The 15,728-nt window shown below is 47.2% G+C and overlaps 1 protein-coding gene across 1 annotated transcript in view; it reads right to left on the bottom strand.

Moving 5' to 3' along the window:
• LOC306829400 (teneurin-3) overlaps positions 1-15,728 on the bottom strand; it is a 132,061-nt gene that overhangs the window by 42,554 nt on the left and 73,779 nt on the right. The window contains exons 6-12 of the mRNA XM_079352443.1: positions 12,472-12,597; positions 8,821-9,038; positions 4,191-4,401; positions 2,563-2,664; positions 1,736-1,930; positions 761-1,002; positions 645-654 (exon numbers count right to left, since the gene is read on the bottom strand). Coding sequence (XP_079208569.1) covers positions 645-654; positions 761-1,002; positions 1,736-1,930; positions 2,563-2,664; positions 4,191-4,401; positions 8,821-9,038; positions 12,472-12,597 — 1,104 coding nt within the window. The remainder of the gene's footprint in view (positions 1-644; positions 655-760; positions 1,003-1,735; positions 1,931-2,562; positions 2,665-4,190; positions 4,402-8,820; positions 9,039-12,471; positions 12,598-15,728) is intronic.

Genomic DNA, 15,728 nt, shown 5'->3' with positions numbered 1-15,728 from the left:
TTTTTTTTTCTAAAACGTAAAGTTTGTTGTTGTGCACAGCTGAGTGATTAAAAAAAGCTCCCACATGAAGACACAATGTGCTGCATGAGATTCTACCTGCAGCCCCTTAATAACAGCTCCTGCAGCGTCTGCAGCTCGTGCAGCGTCTGCAGCGTCTGCAGCGTCTGCAACGTCTGGAGCGTCTGCAGCTCCTGCAGCTCCTGCAGCATCTGCAGCGTCTGCAGCGTCTGCAGCGTCTGCAGCGTCTGCAATGTCTGCAGTGTCTGCAGCATCTGCAGTGTCTGCAGCGTCTGCAGCGTCTGCAGCGTCTGGAGCGTCTGCAGCATCTGCAACGTCTGCAGCGTCTGCAGCGTATGCAGCATCTGCAATGTCTGCAGCGTCTGCAACGTCTGCAGCGTCTGCAGCATCTGCAATGTCTGCAGCTCCTGCAGCATCTGCAACGTCTGCAGCGTCTGCAGCGTCTGCAATGTCTGCAGTGTCTGCAGCATCTGCAATGTCTGCAGCTCCTGCAGCATCTGCAGTGTCTGCAGCATCTGCAGCGTCTGCAGCTCCTGCAGCGTCTGCAACATCTTCAGCGTCTGCAGCATCTGCAGTTTCTTTTAGAAAAAGAGATCATCTGAGATGCAGCCGACGGTCTCGTTTACTCTTGGAGCTCTTAAAGAGACGTTCAACATTATTTTCAGTCATTTTCACAAACAAATAAAAACACCTCCCAGGTGCTTTAAGACCAGTTTGAGCAATGTGTGGACATTTCAGACACCAACAGGTGTTCTCTTGAATGAATGAAAAGAAAAAAAGTACCGATGGAGCAGTCGGCCCCCGTCCAGTTGGCCTCGCAGACGCAGGTTCCTGAGTCGGTGTTGAAGGTGCCGTGGCTGGAGCACTGCTCCGGACAGGTGCTCTTCAGGATCTCACAGCTGATGCCTCCCCAGCCCGGGTTGCAGTGGCACTCGCCATGATGACAGGCTCCATGACCGGAGCACGCCGGATCCACGCAGTCCACTGAGGACACACACACACACACACACACACACACACACACACACACACACACAGAGGTAAGCTCAGCACGCTGCCTCTCTGAGCGCGAGCTGCTGTTTCCCCTGTGTTTAACAGCTCCTATGTTATATTACGGGCTTCTTTGAACGCACTGACAGCATAATTACGCTCCATTATTAGCAGCAGGAAAGGGGCACAATTAGTGTCCAGACAGATAGAATCAATTACTATTAACAATTTGCAGATCAACTAGCTGATGGAGGTTAATAATTGGCAATTATGACCAACACAATCAAGCCATTACTAAGGAGGGATCATATGCAGCAGCGTATTGGATGCTGATATTGATCATTCACCTGATTAATCAATCGAAGCTCCAACATGCAAAGCGCTCGCTTCTTTCTGCACCATCGGCTTCATGTCACACACAAAATGTTCCTTAAGAGAACTCAATGGTGTTTGTTCATGGAAGGTCAGCTGCCTTTAGTCCACATGGGGGGGGGGGGGGGGGGGTCGATAAAGTTGAAAGCATTGAATCGACAGGAACAGGTGTCTTCAGCTCCCCGACAGGTGACTGCATCATCGGGCTGTTCCAGCCTGCTGCAGGGACTTCATTTAAACACGCCATCAATACCAAACATCCAGAACATTACCCGCACGGAGGAGTCCAAACGGGCTGTGTCGACGCCACCCCCCCCGTGCCCCCCGCAGCTTCCTGTCTTTCTGTTTCATTTACCTTGTTCACAGTTGGCTCCTTTGTGGCCCGTGTTGCACACACAGTTTCCCGCCACGCAGTGCCCGTGTCCGCCGCACTGAGGGTCGACGCACTGTGAGGCGGGAACGTCGCACTCGGTGCCCTTCCAGCCGCTGTAGCACTGACAGCGCCCCCTGGTGTACTGGCCGTTACCGCTGCACAGGACGGGGCAGGCGGCTGTGGAGAGACGACACGTTCAAAGAGTTCAAGAGGAGCTGATGTTCACTTACGCACTGCATTCTGGGAAATCACATCAATAAAAACTCATTCAAGACGTTGAGAAAAAGGAACAGCAGAACAATCTGAAGGAAATAAAACAACAGCGAGACGAAGGAAGGCAGAGGTACAGTTTAAAAGCCAGCTTCAGAAAGGCTGATCCCTCCCCAGCCCGGGTCGGGGGGTCAGGGGGTCGGGGGGTCGGGGGGTCGGGTGGCGTTCACCAGGATGACAGGCTCCATGACGAGGAGCAACAAGACGAGTTAAGATGAGCTCTGTAGCTTTACTGCTCACTAACTTCATGTGTTTAAGGAAGGATGAAGTGAACTCGGTGGTTTATTGGACTAAAAGCAGGAAGCACGTGTGTCCACAGTTTATTTACACAGATTTTAAAATGTTTCACTCCCACACGCTGGAGATGAAAAGGAACGTTTTCACACTTTGAGCGCTGAAAACAACATTTCATTAAGGTTCATTGTGTTTGTGCAGCAGACAGTGTGCACAGATCCCTGGAGAGACCGAGGGGGGGGGGGGTTCCTGTTCAGCGTGGGTCGAGTTTCTGAGGGGGCCGAGTCTGGATCAAAAAGATTCACCTCTGGAGCAGTACGGCCCGATGAATCCTGGGAAGCAGTGACAGGACCCCGCCACACACTCTCCGTTCCCGTAGCAGTTGTGTGTGCACTCCATGACAGAGTCTGTGGGTAGCAGAGAGCAGACACAACTATTAATAACTCAAAGTGTCACATTACAGCAAATCTGCCATCCCTCCTCAATATACAACATTCAACAATCGTACAGTTTAGGAACCACTGGCAGACGCTCCGATACTGACTTATCTCCTTCCCCGGCGCTGCATGACTCTGGGCTTCTCTGAGCGTCTCTTATCTGCAGCCCTGCTATCAGCATGGCATACATTTACAGCTATTTGTCCATGTCCCAGTGAGGTCTAAGCCGCCATAACAAGTGTAGTGCAGCCTGACCCCGTCCCTTCTGAGCCACACAGGCTTTTTAAATGAGACCGAATAATTCTGCCCCCCCCCCCCCCCCCCCCCCACACACACACACACACACACACACACACACACACACACACACACACACACACACACACACACAGACCCTTGAATGACTGATCATGCTCACACAAGCCATGCAATCTCCTGAGTGTTTACAGCTCAAATCCTCTCTGAGTTGAAGTTAATCTGACACATCCTGCAGACGGATCTCGTGTTCATTCAATAGACCATCGCTCATAAACCCCCCCCCCCCCCCACGAAGACCGGGACCCCTCATTCTGATGGGCGTTAAGAGGGCAAACTGTTTTTTTTTTTTGCTTATTGCTTTGTGCTTGTGTTGGATGTTCATCAAGCCTGAGTCGGACCCAGGCAATTTTAACCCCCCCCCCCCCCCCCCCCCCCCCCCCCCCCCCCAGTCAATACCTTCGTTCTTGTCGGCCGATCGATGAAACACCCCAAAGGAAATAGAGACAGAAAATAGTTAACTCCACCTGAGTGTTTTCACAAGCTCAAACCTCAAAAGGAGATTGCACAGACTTCCAAACACTGACGAGGTTGTCAGGATGGAGTCATCACCTATCGTCCAATGAAAACGCAGCGCTCACGTCCTGCAGGCGGCTCTGAGTGAGCGAGTGAGCACTGCGACGTTTCAGAGTTTAACATCAAAATGACAAATGAGATTTTCAGTTCAGATTTTGGGGCCCTTTGATTGGATGGGATCACACGGTGGGAGGAGAGAGAGAGGGATGAAAGGTCGACTGTAACCTCTGCACATGGCGTGCACCAACTTCTCATTTTAACGCCAGCTGATTCCTGGACTAATGGAAGCAGATGTCTTTTAAAGGAGCTGCGTAGTTGACTTTATTTGCACATTGTTAGAAGAAAAGTCGAAGAGGAAAAAGCTATTAAAATAAATCACATGTGCAGACTTCTCTCCAATCCTCCCTTTGAGAGATTAAGAAAAAATCTTATGAAATAACGAGGAGGCAGGAAGTTAGTTTCAACAGTCCCTCCCTCTCAAAGTTTTCACGACCCCCCCCCCTCGGACTCCCCTAAAAACAGCGGACTGGAGGACCTGCATGTTCACAAGTATTCAAAGCTTTTAAAGGAAAAGTCAAACTCTCTGCATCCTCGTCCCTGACGGTGCGTTCAGGCGCAGCTGTTTAAACGCATCATCAGTCCAGTCGGTCTGCGTGCCCTCCTACCCTGGATGAGGCTGTTGTAGGACACCGCCTCCACGCTGCGTCCGTCGTTATAAAACGCCAGGTGCCACACGCCTAAGTCCAGGTACTGGATGAAGCCGGCTTGATTGACGGTGACCGGGTGCTCCACGCGGCCCCTCGTCTCCGGCTCACTCGGAGCGCGGTGCTCTTTGGCGATGAGCCGGCTGCCGTCCAGCAGCTCCACAAAATCATACTGTGAAAGACAAAAGCAGAGAGAGAGAGAGATGATTGATGTTTTAATGTGCAGGCGGCGAGGGGCGGGGCTTCCCGGAGTCTACATCCTCTCCTGTTTCTCTGTGTGCGGCTCCTTCAGAGATTCAAACAGTCTGAGTGCAACTCTTCAAAGTCATGATGGCAGAGCCGAGCCGAGCGCTTTGTGTGCACAGCAAATACAGCAGTTTAATAAATGTTGATTTTTGCCTGGCAGTTATTTGGACTTGATAGATGTTGTTTGCAGACTTGTTTGTGTGCTGATTGAGGCGATACGGCTCGGGGGCAAATATTCCAAAAATACAAATTGTTATCTGTGATGGGAGTGCACTTAAAGGGAGTGTGTGAGCTTCTTTGGGTAACGTGTTAAATGAACATTGATCATGTTCGGGGACAGCGCACACTCTGCTCACAGCTGCTGGAGCCAATCAAAGACAAGCAGACCCGTTGACATGGTGGGCCTGCTTCATCCTCACACTGATGTTTCTAACCTGCTGAACACACAGCGGAGGCTTTGAGCCACCTGACACACAGACAGCTCAGAGTTTGTGAAACATTTCGGAGAGTGGATTTGTGCAGTCTGATCGTTGTGTTGGTGCTTTACTGCAGATATGAACGGTCAAACATCAGGACCCTGAAGAGACCCTGGAACCAGCTGGACCTGTTCCAGGGACAGATCCACACAGACCTGACCAGGTGTCAGGCTCTTTAGAGCGGTACAACCTTTTAGGAGAATTATTCAGCCTGATTTCAATTCATTTACAAATCTCAAACATGTAAGGCTTTGCTATCGTACAGTTACAGGTTTACTCTTCAGATTTGAGTTGAGATGGTTCTGATACTCCCTCACACAGAAGTCCTACTGATTCATTAAATAAAGTTACACGTATGATGAAAAGGACTAAACCTACCTTAGACAGTCCAACAGTCATCAAAGTGTTTCTCGTTACCATGGAAACACGCTTCCAATATATATTAAAAGAAAAGTGAGACGGAGCCTCCCCCGGGCTTGTTTTCATGTGTGTGAATGCAGAGCAGCACTCACACATTGATTCAGGGAGTAAACAAGCAGGAACGAGTTCTCCCTGCCAAGTGAAAGGAGCGGAGCTGCATGAGCTCTCAGCACACCTGCTCCACACCTGAACCTGCGTCTGACTGAAGCTGCAGGCTTCACCCGGGCCGCTGCAGCAGAACACAGCGTAACGCTCCCCGAGCTGGCGTCCGGGCTGCAGAGCAGCAGCTGCAGGCAGCACACCAGTCTGTGGTGAACACTCCCGAGGAGCTGCTCACCAGCCCGATGCAAACTTGGCACCAGAAACGGTTTTTTTACTGGCTCAGATTTCAAGCCGATGATGAGGCTATTTTTAGACTCCAGAGGAAGTGTTCAGCCGTCGATACAAACAGAGATGACTCACCTATTGTTTTTAAATAACCAGCAAATAATGAATTAAATATAGATTTAAAAAATGAATATAAGAAGAGGAAGAACTGGTTCTTAACTGGTGGGTCCGGACCCATGAGCTAGTCTCAGGTGCCTGGTAGCTTTGAACCATCTGAGGACCGATCTGATTAAATACAATCGGATTGAAAAATATCAGACCTTAAAGTCACGATGGCTGAATGAGCTGCTGGCTGGACGTTTGTGTTTGTCCGTCTCCAGAAGACTTGTTGAAGGTCTCGGTCTCAGACTGGACGGACTCTGGATTTTAAATAAAGACCACCACTGATCGCCTGTTTTACCGTCAGCACCGTGTTAGAAGGAAAATTCACCTTTCTATAACAACAAATAAATGTAATAGATTCATAATTTCATTTGATATATATACATGTTTAAATTGTATTTTTATTTATTTGTCATTTTGCTTTTTATATATATTTTTTTGGTTCTTGATATTTTGGCTGTTTTTCACTTAAGTTAAGATGAATTCTTTCTGTGTGTAAATGTACTTGGAGATAAAACCTGATTCTGTATTTTAATTTTTGTATTATTTATTTTATAGTAGATATTTTAGTGCATGCTGCTGCTCTGTGTCCTTTTTGTCCTTGCAGGGAGCCATACCATTTTAAATTGAATGAATTGAAGCGTGCATTATGTTTCTATTTAAAGGTTTGCAAAGTGTTGGAAAAAACTGACAGTAAATTTACAGTTTACTTTTTTTTGGGGGGGTGGACAATAAAAAAAGAAATGGAACCATTTATAAGTTACAGTAATATATCCAACAGTTCATTTATAATGGTTTTAAACTGGTTTTAAACTGGTTTTAAACTGGCTGCACATCTCAGACATTTTCCTCGGTTTAAAAAAAAACACACGAGAAACGTTTTTAGTCAAAACCTTCATCAGGCCGTCCATCGAACTCTTCAGCCTCTTCACGCTCTTTGTGTGGATTCAAGGGCCCGCCATGAAAAGCCAATTAAAATCCTCAGCAGACCCTTTCTCGGAGAACCAGGACGCTTAAATCACCAACACGTCCAAGACGGACCAACGGCACGCTACCTGCACGACTGCAGATGGCAGCGCACAAAGTAAGAAGCAGCACGGAGAACTCAAGAGGCTGAAAAGCCGGCGAAATGATCAGGAAAGAAAATAGTGCACTTTTCTTTGTCAGCACAAAAACAAGTCTGTTTGTAATGGATGAGTATTTGGCCGAGCGCTTGCTCTCACTTACGCCAAAAACAACCTTAATAATCTGGTTCTTTTCCCCGCATCCTGTTGTTGATATTTTTTTACTCCCCAGCGGCCAAAAATTAATCAATGCAGCTTTGAATCAGCGAGGACACAAAATCCAGCCTCAAAGAAACACAAACAGACTCTGAATTAGAGGAGTGAAAAAACACATTAAAAGCAGATTTAGTGCTCAGGAATGTGACGAAGCGCAGGCCCGAGCAAGCCTTTCTTCTGACTTGCAAACGGCTCAGGGTTAATACAAGAGGCAGGTGGAGTCCACGCTGTGATTTAAAGCAGGGGGCCAGGGGAGGGATATTAACCTGCAGGAAGTTGACTGCTTTGTGTTTTGGGCTTGAGGGGGAAGTAATAAAACAGTTCATCCCGTGAGGCCTAAGCCTCCTGGCAAAGTGCATACATCTCGATTAGCCGACGTGAACCCCCCCCACCCCCCTCCTATAAACTCATCCCAATCCAACAATACCGGAGAAAAACAGTCTGGAGACCAATGGATGCCCCGTGGACAGAGGAGGAACTCTCACAGCCAAATCATTCTTCCTCCTGAGTGAACTTGATTACAGCTGAGCGCAGAAATCTTTAAAAAAAAGCCGAAAACTTTGTTTCTTAACTTGTTTGGTTCGTTTCCGCCCAGACAGACGCTCAATAGGAGGCGCAGGAAGTCTATATTTGAGAAAGGTGGAAAGGCTGTTTCACTTAAACGTTGTCTTGTCTTCCAAGCTGTGAATACAAGCAACCATCAATACCTCTCATTGGGGTCTTTCATGCTCAGTTAAGTAAATGCATTGATTTGTGCCCCTGGTCCCTGAACAGTTTGTAATATAGACGTGGACACAATGGACACAGCGTCCGGCATTGACACGCTTGAGTGTCTGTTCAACAATTGGCCAGGACATGAAAGTAGTGTCTGGTTAATTAGTTCTCTCTGCTCTTTGATTTTGTTGGGCTTTCTCTTTTTTTGTTCCATCTTGAAAGTGGAATCCAGCTCACCTGTTGTCACTCACGCCGGCCTTTCTTCCATCAAAGGGCGCGCCTGCACTCGACTGAAGCCCGTCTTTAGCACCACAGAAGGTCACGGAGGTGAAGCTAAGAGCTTTCACAGTCAAGTGTTGTGGAAAATGGCCATTGTCTGAGTGCTTCCATCACCATCGACAGGACACCGGACATTCGAACGCCCAGGAATGTCATTCAAGAGACACGTCAGACTTTTTGGAAACACTTCAATTTGCAAGTGGCAGACGTTCAGTGAGAGTGAGAGACTCGCACGCCCACGCACAAAAACCCAGAGAAAACGGACACTTCACTACAGTGCACAGATTCAATATTTGGAAATGCACAGAAAATAAATAAGGCAGATAATAATGGGCCCTGTATAATAATGCATAATTATTGTATAGTGTATAATAATAACGTCTCTTACAGGTATTATTGCCCCCCCCCCCAGTATTATCATCAGAGGACTTCTGAAATATGGAATAATATGAATAAATATCCCTGAAATTTGACTTTAAAAATGACAGACATGGTTGATTTACACAGGATTACACACACACACGCACGCACACACACACACACACACACACACACACACACACACACACACACACACACACACACACACACACACACACACACACACACACACACACACACACACACACACACAAAGCCCAAAGGTAGAAGGTATCATTGCAAAGTTTCAATAAGAAATCTTTTTACCTGAGTGTGAGATGGTGCGAGTCCTTTCCGTCCATACACTCCAATCAGCGCGTTCTTCTGCACAGAGATGTTGAACTTGATGAAGCGAGGCTGCTCCATGTTCAGTTGAGAACGCCAGAAAACCCCCGGCGGGACGCTCTGAGCCACCCTCCTCCCCACGTCCACCTGCCCCGTGTCGATGGAGTTGTTCTCCTGGTGGAGCACGCTGGTTGTCCTACCTGGAAGACACCCAGAGGACGTACATGTGAGGTGTGTTATATTCACAGGGAGACGTCAGATAAAGCCTGCAGGCTCACTTCTCAAACACAGTCGCTGATCTTTGGAGATCACTAAACGCCGGATCGATCTTCTGCTTTATGATCTTTAATCGGATCCAGAGCAGGAACTCACAGTGGGGCAGACAGGATCCAACTTTATGTTTCCCTGTGGTCCATGATGCACCGCTCACCCTCCAAAATAGACCAAATATAATTGGCCTTTTATAAGAACATTACTGCCTTCTTCTCCCATCGTCTCTCTGCGGTCGGTGACTCACAGAGAATACATCTCAGATAAGGTCTAAATGGAATCTGTCAAAAACACTGAGCATTACTTCGCCAGAGCAATAACAGCAAATCAAAACAGTTTTACCAATCGTGTCCTTAAACTCCGTCCTCGCTCGACAAAAGACGAGAGATGGTCGCTCCTTATCGTGACTCATGCTTAAATGAAAAAAGTGAAGCGTGCAATGATCAGACTTCATTGTGAAGCAGAATCTGTAAAGCGTCTGCAGCCTGCAGCTCTATTATAGAAGGTTACGCAGCTGTGCTCTTCACAATTCACCGTGCAGCTGACTTTTACACATCAGGGTGGATGATGCAGACTTGTCCCACTGCATAATAACAACTCAACCTTTGCCCCCCCCCACCTCGTCAGGAGCGTTTAAGTGCGTGCACCTGTGTATACAGAGGCGAGGAGCGTACCTGTTTGTGCCAGCGCTCGGTGCTGTGTGCGCTAATGAGGCCATCGTCTGTCACTTCAGCTTCAGCCAACGTGAAGACAGGAAGCCAAGTTTGCCCCCCAGGAGAATAATAGCTGCCTATTGATTGCCTTTAAACAGTGGAAAACCTGCCTCATGCTATCTTAATTAGCAGTGCTTATGAGGATTTAAATCTAGCCCAGTTTAAACAATTGAGCTTTTGCCCGCCCCGCTCAACTCAATTAATGCTTCGCTGGTCGTGCATCCTAAACAGCTGGGCCGGCGTGCAGATTAAATTGGTGGCTTTTGCTGTGAAGGTGAGCCCAGATCGCCTGCTTGCTTGTTGTTGAATACACAACGGTCCAAGATTATGATTAGGCCGAACACAGCTGCCTGCAGGAAGTTAATTAATATGCAGGAGGTGAAAGAGCCCAATAAACTCTTGAGGCCGGGCGCCGAGCAGCGAATATTTCACTCTGTCACTCCTGAGGCCAAATGGCGTTCTGTGGCAATTTGTCTGTCTTAATCGTCATTTTACCCTTTAACTACTTTAATTAATTTGTATTTTAGTGTTTGAAGATCCTTTAACCTTTATTTTAAATTAAGTTAATTACCTGCAGCCTCTTTGGACTCAGGTTCAGAGCGTCTCTCCTCCGCAGCCTCACGGTCAAGTCAGGTCTCTTTTGTTTTGTTGCTACGTTTGCTCATCTCTCAGTCGGGGACAAAAAGGTGTGACAGTGTTCACACCTCATGTGGCGTCATCATGTGATCTGTGTCAGGCCGCTGTGTTTGAAATCTGTTCCTCATGTCTCCATGCACACCTGCATCCTCAACACTGACACAAACTTAGAGTTCAGTTTGTATGTTGTTTGGTCACAATGCCTGTTTGCAACACGTGCCTCCTGAATCTACCAATCACGTTGCAGCAGTTAATCTGAGGGTAAAGACCGCGAGCTTGACCGTCATCACGCTGCTTCATGAAGAGCGACAGGAAGTGTGAGACCGTTTTCAACAACAACAGGGACATCGTGATTAACTGAGCGACCTTAAACATGACGTTAAGTCCAATGAAGTAAAGGACCAATCAGAGAGCTGCTCTCTTCCTCTGTGATCAGTCAGCCAATCAGAGAGCTGCTCTCTTCCTGCGTGATCATGAAGGAAACCTGCTGTGTTGAAGCTTCTCTGACAACAATGCAGCAGCCAGTATGTCCTCCTTCTAACTTTAGATTCTGCTCCTGAATGCTCTGGATCTGATTGGACCAGAGAAGGTAGGCGGGGCTTTGAAGGCCGTTTTGGACGCCCCTGGGTTTGCCAGATATGAGAGCAGTTATCAGGTGAACAGGTGTTGCAGCGATGGAAGCGGGCAGTGGAACTGCTTCAGATAGAAGTGATTGTACCCGAGCTAAAAAGCCTCTGCATGTTTCTAATAAGCTCCAGCAGCAGAAAGCTGCTCAAACTAGGATCAATGTTGGAGATGAAACATGGAGAGAGGTTAGAACGCAGAAAGCTTTACAGACCCATGCAGAGCTGGCTAAACACTGAAGCTACAGTGTCCACCACATGCAGAGCTGGCTAAACACTGAAGCTACAGTGTCCACCACATGCAGAGCTGGCTAAACACTGAAGCTACAGTGTCCACCACATGCAGAGCTGGTTAGACACTGAAGCTACAGTGTCCACCACATGCAGAGCTGGCTAAACACTGAAGCTACAGTGTCCACCGCATGCAGAGCTGGCTAAACACTGAAGCTACAGTGTCTCTACATGCAGAGCTGGCTAAACACTGAAGCTACAGTGTCCACCACATGCAGAGCTGGCTAAACACTGAAGCTACAGTGTCCACCACATGCAGAGCTGACTAAACACTGAAGCTACAGTGTCCACCACATGCAGAGCTGGCTAAACACTGAAGCTACAGTGTCCACCACATGCAGAGCTGGCTAAACACTGAAGCTACAGTGTCCACCACATGCAGAGCTGGCTAAACACTGAAGCTACAGTGTCCACCACATGCAGAGCTGGCTAAACACTGAAGCTACAGTGTCTCTACATGCAGAGCTGGCTAAACACTGAAGCTACAGTGTCCACCACATGCAGAGCTGGCTAAACACTGAAGCTACAGTGTCTCTACATGCAGAGCTGGCTAAACACTGAAGCTACAGTGTCTCTACATGCAGAGCTGGCTAAACACTGAAGATACAGTGTCTCTACATGCAGAGCTGGCTAAACACTGAAGATACAGTGTCTCTACATGCAGAGCTGGCTTGTTGTCGTAACGAGGCTGATGATTCATTTCCAGTTCAGCGTGTGGGCCAATGATTCTCTTCATGCTGCCTAAACAAACTCTTGGTTCCTGTTTTCACATGAAGTATTCATGTTTTTGTCCATGATTTGTTTGACCTTAATTCATGTGCTGAATATGATTTATGTTTTTAGCCTGCAGCAGGACAAATTCCTCCACAGGGTCAACAAAGATGCATCTGAGAGAGTTTATCCATTATAAGGCCGTCAGTTGGTACGAGTTATTACATTTGTAAAAGAAAAGCTTAACCTCGCTAGCGCAGAATATTTTTCAAAGATGAGTGGAACTAACCTTGACCAAAATAAACAGAAGCAAAATAAAACAAACATCTTTTGCAATATTACTGTAAATGTTAGCCGTTTCTTCAGAGGTCAGGCTTTTATTTCCTCACCATCAGCAGCCAGAGCTGTCACTACGCTCGTCTGTGTGGGCCCCGTCTTCCCGACTCCTCCGTTTTCAAACGCCGGCTGGTTGTCCAACTCTTGGAGCTGCCAATTGAGGCCGAAAAGGTGCATCGCTGTGAAATACACAAAAAAACTGCGTGGGCTTGTAGAACTGGATCAACAAATAAGCAAAGAGCCACAACCAAAACAATCAGGCTACGCTGAGTGTGTGTGTGTGTGTGTGTGTGTGTGTGTGTGTGTGTGTGGGGACAGACTGCTTCACTCCACACCTTTCACATGTTGTTGTTTTAAATATGTGGCTTTTCAGTCCACACAGCAGTGACAGAGGCCAGACAAAGTCATCTGGATCAATACTCAGGACCCCTGCTGCTCTCGCATGTTTGCTCAGAGAGCGCTGTTCATTAACGTTCCACAGTGTCTCCTGCTTCAGAGACAGACCAACACAAAGCAGGACGGACGCAGGGACGCAGCGTTAGAGAAAGAGGAAGTGAGGCAGTGTGAGGCACTTTATTGAGACAGACAGTCGCAGCAGGAGGAGGAAGTGAGAGGGTTCGATGCTGCAACACTCCCCCGGTCCTCTTACATAACTAAACTGTGCCTGGCTTTCATTCAGCCAACCTGCTTTATTGTCACAGTATTGGATGCAATCAAACTGTGTTTTTGTTGTTTTGGGAGACTGAGGGGTTCCTGTGAGCGCAGCGAGAGGGCCAATCTCCTTCAAAGTCACCAGCCGGGGAACATGCTGAGGAAGCATCTTGATTTCCGACCATTTGATCTGCGAGAGGAATTTTTCTCCAACACTCGGCGCGCTCTCTGGGAAGATGGATATTGACTGCAGTAAATAACTTGAGAGGTGGATGAGGGGCCAGAGAGAATATCAAATGTGAAAGGAGACCAAAAGCGGAGAGAGGGAAAAGTCATCCTGAAAGTGTATCAGTCGCTGCTTTGTCAGGAAGCGGGGCATGTTTGGTTTGTTTAAAATCTCCTGGTGAATATATCTGGCATCAGCTCAGTCAGAAGACACACAGCGCTGTCCTTGGTAAACCAGAACACAGGTGCTCCGTGGCCTTGAATCAAATCCTACAGATTAAAACTGAGTGATGAAGTTTGGCCTCACCGTGTCAGAATTCACTTCAGTAGCAAAACCAGCAGCAACATAAGTAACAATAATCAAAAGGGAATTAAAGCGCTTTTAATCCTTGGCTGTATTTTTGCACATTTGGGAACTAAATTGACTGATAATTAAAAAAAATAAATCTGAATTTCCCAGGAAGATTGCTTCAGCTGGCAGAGATGGACGGGCTTTGATCACATACATGCACTAAGAGTGTGGCGCTGCAGTGCACACTTTAAACCATGCACCAAAACAATGGCTTTACGTCTCACAGCTCAGGAGGAGATGATGATTTTCATGTTTTCAAACGCTTGTTTGGAAACACTGCAAACACGCAACATCACCAGAAAACCAAATCAGCAAGAGACATGCAGCCTGTGCTCTGCAGGTTCAAAGATCGGATTTTCAAATAGAAGCACATTAAACTAAATCCTCTCCTCCATCTTCCTCTAACATGTCTGTCTCCAAACCCCCCAATCATGAGACAAGTCCATCCTCTCCGTCTCCTGCCTGCTCAAACAGGCTGATTGGAGATGTTCCCTTCATGACATCACAAAGGGCAGTAGCCCCTCCCCCAGGTGGGTGACACTCTCACAGCTAGGTGTTTGTTCTGCCCTCTGAGTCTGCCTTCTCACCGTAAACAATAGGACATGGAGCCAGAAAGCAGCGAGTACACCCGAGCCCTTCCAGAGAGGGGGCGTGGTCAGACACAGCTCATTTACATATTTAAAGCTACAGACACAGAAACAGCCTGTTCTGAGCAGGGCTGAAATAGAGGGGTTTATAGATGATCAAATACAGGATCAGAGTGGATTTACAACAACACACTTCACACACATGATGAAGAGGAGCGAGGACACTGATTTCACCTGAAGAGGTGTACAGCTGCATAGACAGTCTCTAAATCCTCTACATTAAAATCGTAGTATTTCAGTGGAAAAAATAAATGTTATGAGTGGAAGAACATGTGATTGGACAGATTTGCTCTAAAGGATAATATTTAATTAATGTTGAGCTGTTCACCAACATCTTATAACTTGATGTTTCTAACCACATGGAAGGTGTAAACCTGCAGGACACGCTCTTGTTACAGTTTGATCAGTTCTGCTTCATCATTGAGCTTTCCTGATGAGGTTTGGTGTTGTGGTTTTAACATGTAATAAATGACTCTCTTGGATTGAGTCCATTTACTGACGTTGAAATTAATTTCAATGAAACACAAACAGCCGCAGACAAACTCTTGGCCTAGTTACTCTGTGAAATCCTCTCTCTGAAATGTCAACTTTTGCTGTGTCAATATGTTCTTTTCTTAGACAGACTCGTTGGATTCTTTCGACGGAGGGAAGTCTCCAGAATCTTTAGAAAACACTGAGAGCTGAGCCGGCTGCCAAATTGAAAGGATCAACCGAGGACACGGAGCATTAACCCAGAGTGAAACACCGTCGGCCTGGAGAGAGAGTGACGCCCTCTCTGCTGACATGAGTGACAGCTCTGAGGTCAGGGTGTCATTAAAGTTTAAATGTGCTATCATCTGCTAACCTGTGTTTGTAAAATTAGCATTTAGTATTGTGTATAAAAGAGACCTGTTTACATGTTGAGTGAAGAGTCTCTGAGTGACAGCGGGGCGGGACATCACACCTTATTAACGGGAACATGGACGGGAAGTCTACAGCCATGCTAACAGCTCTGTGCTCAGACTGCTAACATGAGCACGTTAGCATGCTTACATATGATAAGAAGCATCAAACAAGAAGCGCCCATAACAAGCCTGGTTTACTTTCAAAGAGTGGCTGTGGCTCAGTGGTGGAGTCTCTCGACAGGAAGGTTGGTGGTTTGATGCCCAGCTCCTGCAGCCACATGTGAGCTGGTTAATGGACTCCTTCAGAAAGACAGTGAAGGACAAGCTGTGACTGTCACTGAAGCTCCATCACACATCACACTCAGGCACCTGATGCAACGCCTGATATGAGATTATTATCATTCACCCACACACTTCACCTCATTTCACATGAGAAGGTTTGAAAGATGTCCCCTTGATGACCTTTAGTGAGAGAGCAACATGTAAGGCTGCAGATGTCCCACAGCGTCCTCCTCATCCTGTCTTCGGTGACTCATGTCCTCCAGCAGGAG

This window comes from Symphodus melops (genome assembly GCF_947650265.1).
Source record: "Symphodus melops genome assembly, chromosome: 9".
NCBI classification, from domain to species: Eukaryota; Metazoa; Chordata; class Actinopteri; order Labriformes; family Labridae; genus Symphodus; species Symphodus melops.
The sequence above is the reverse complement of the archived record's forward strand: the minus strand, read 5'-3'. Positions and strand labels throughout refer to the sequence as shown.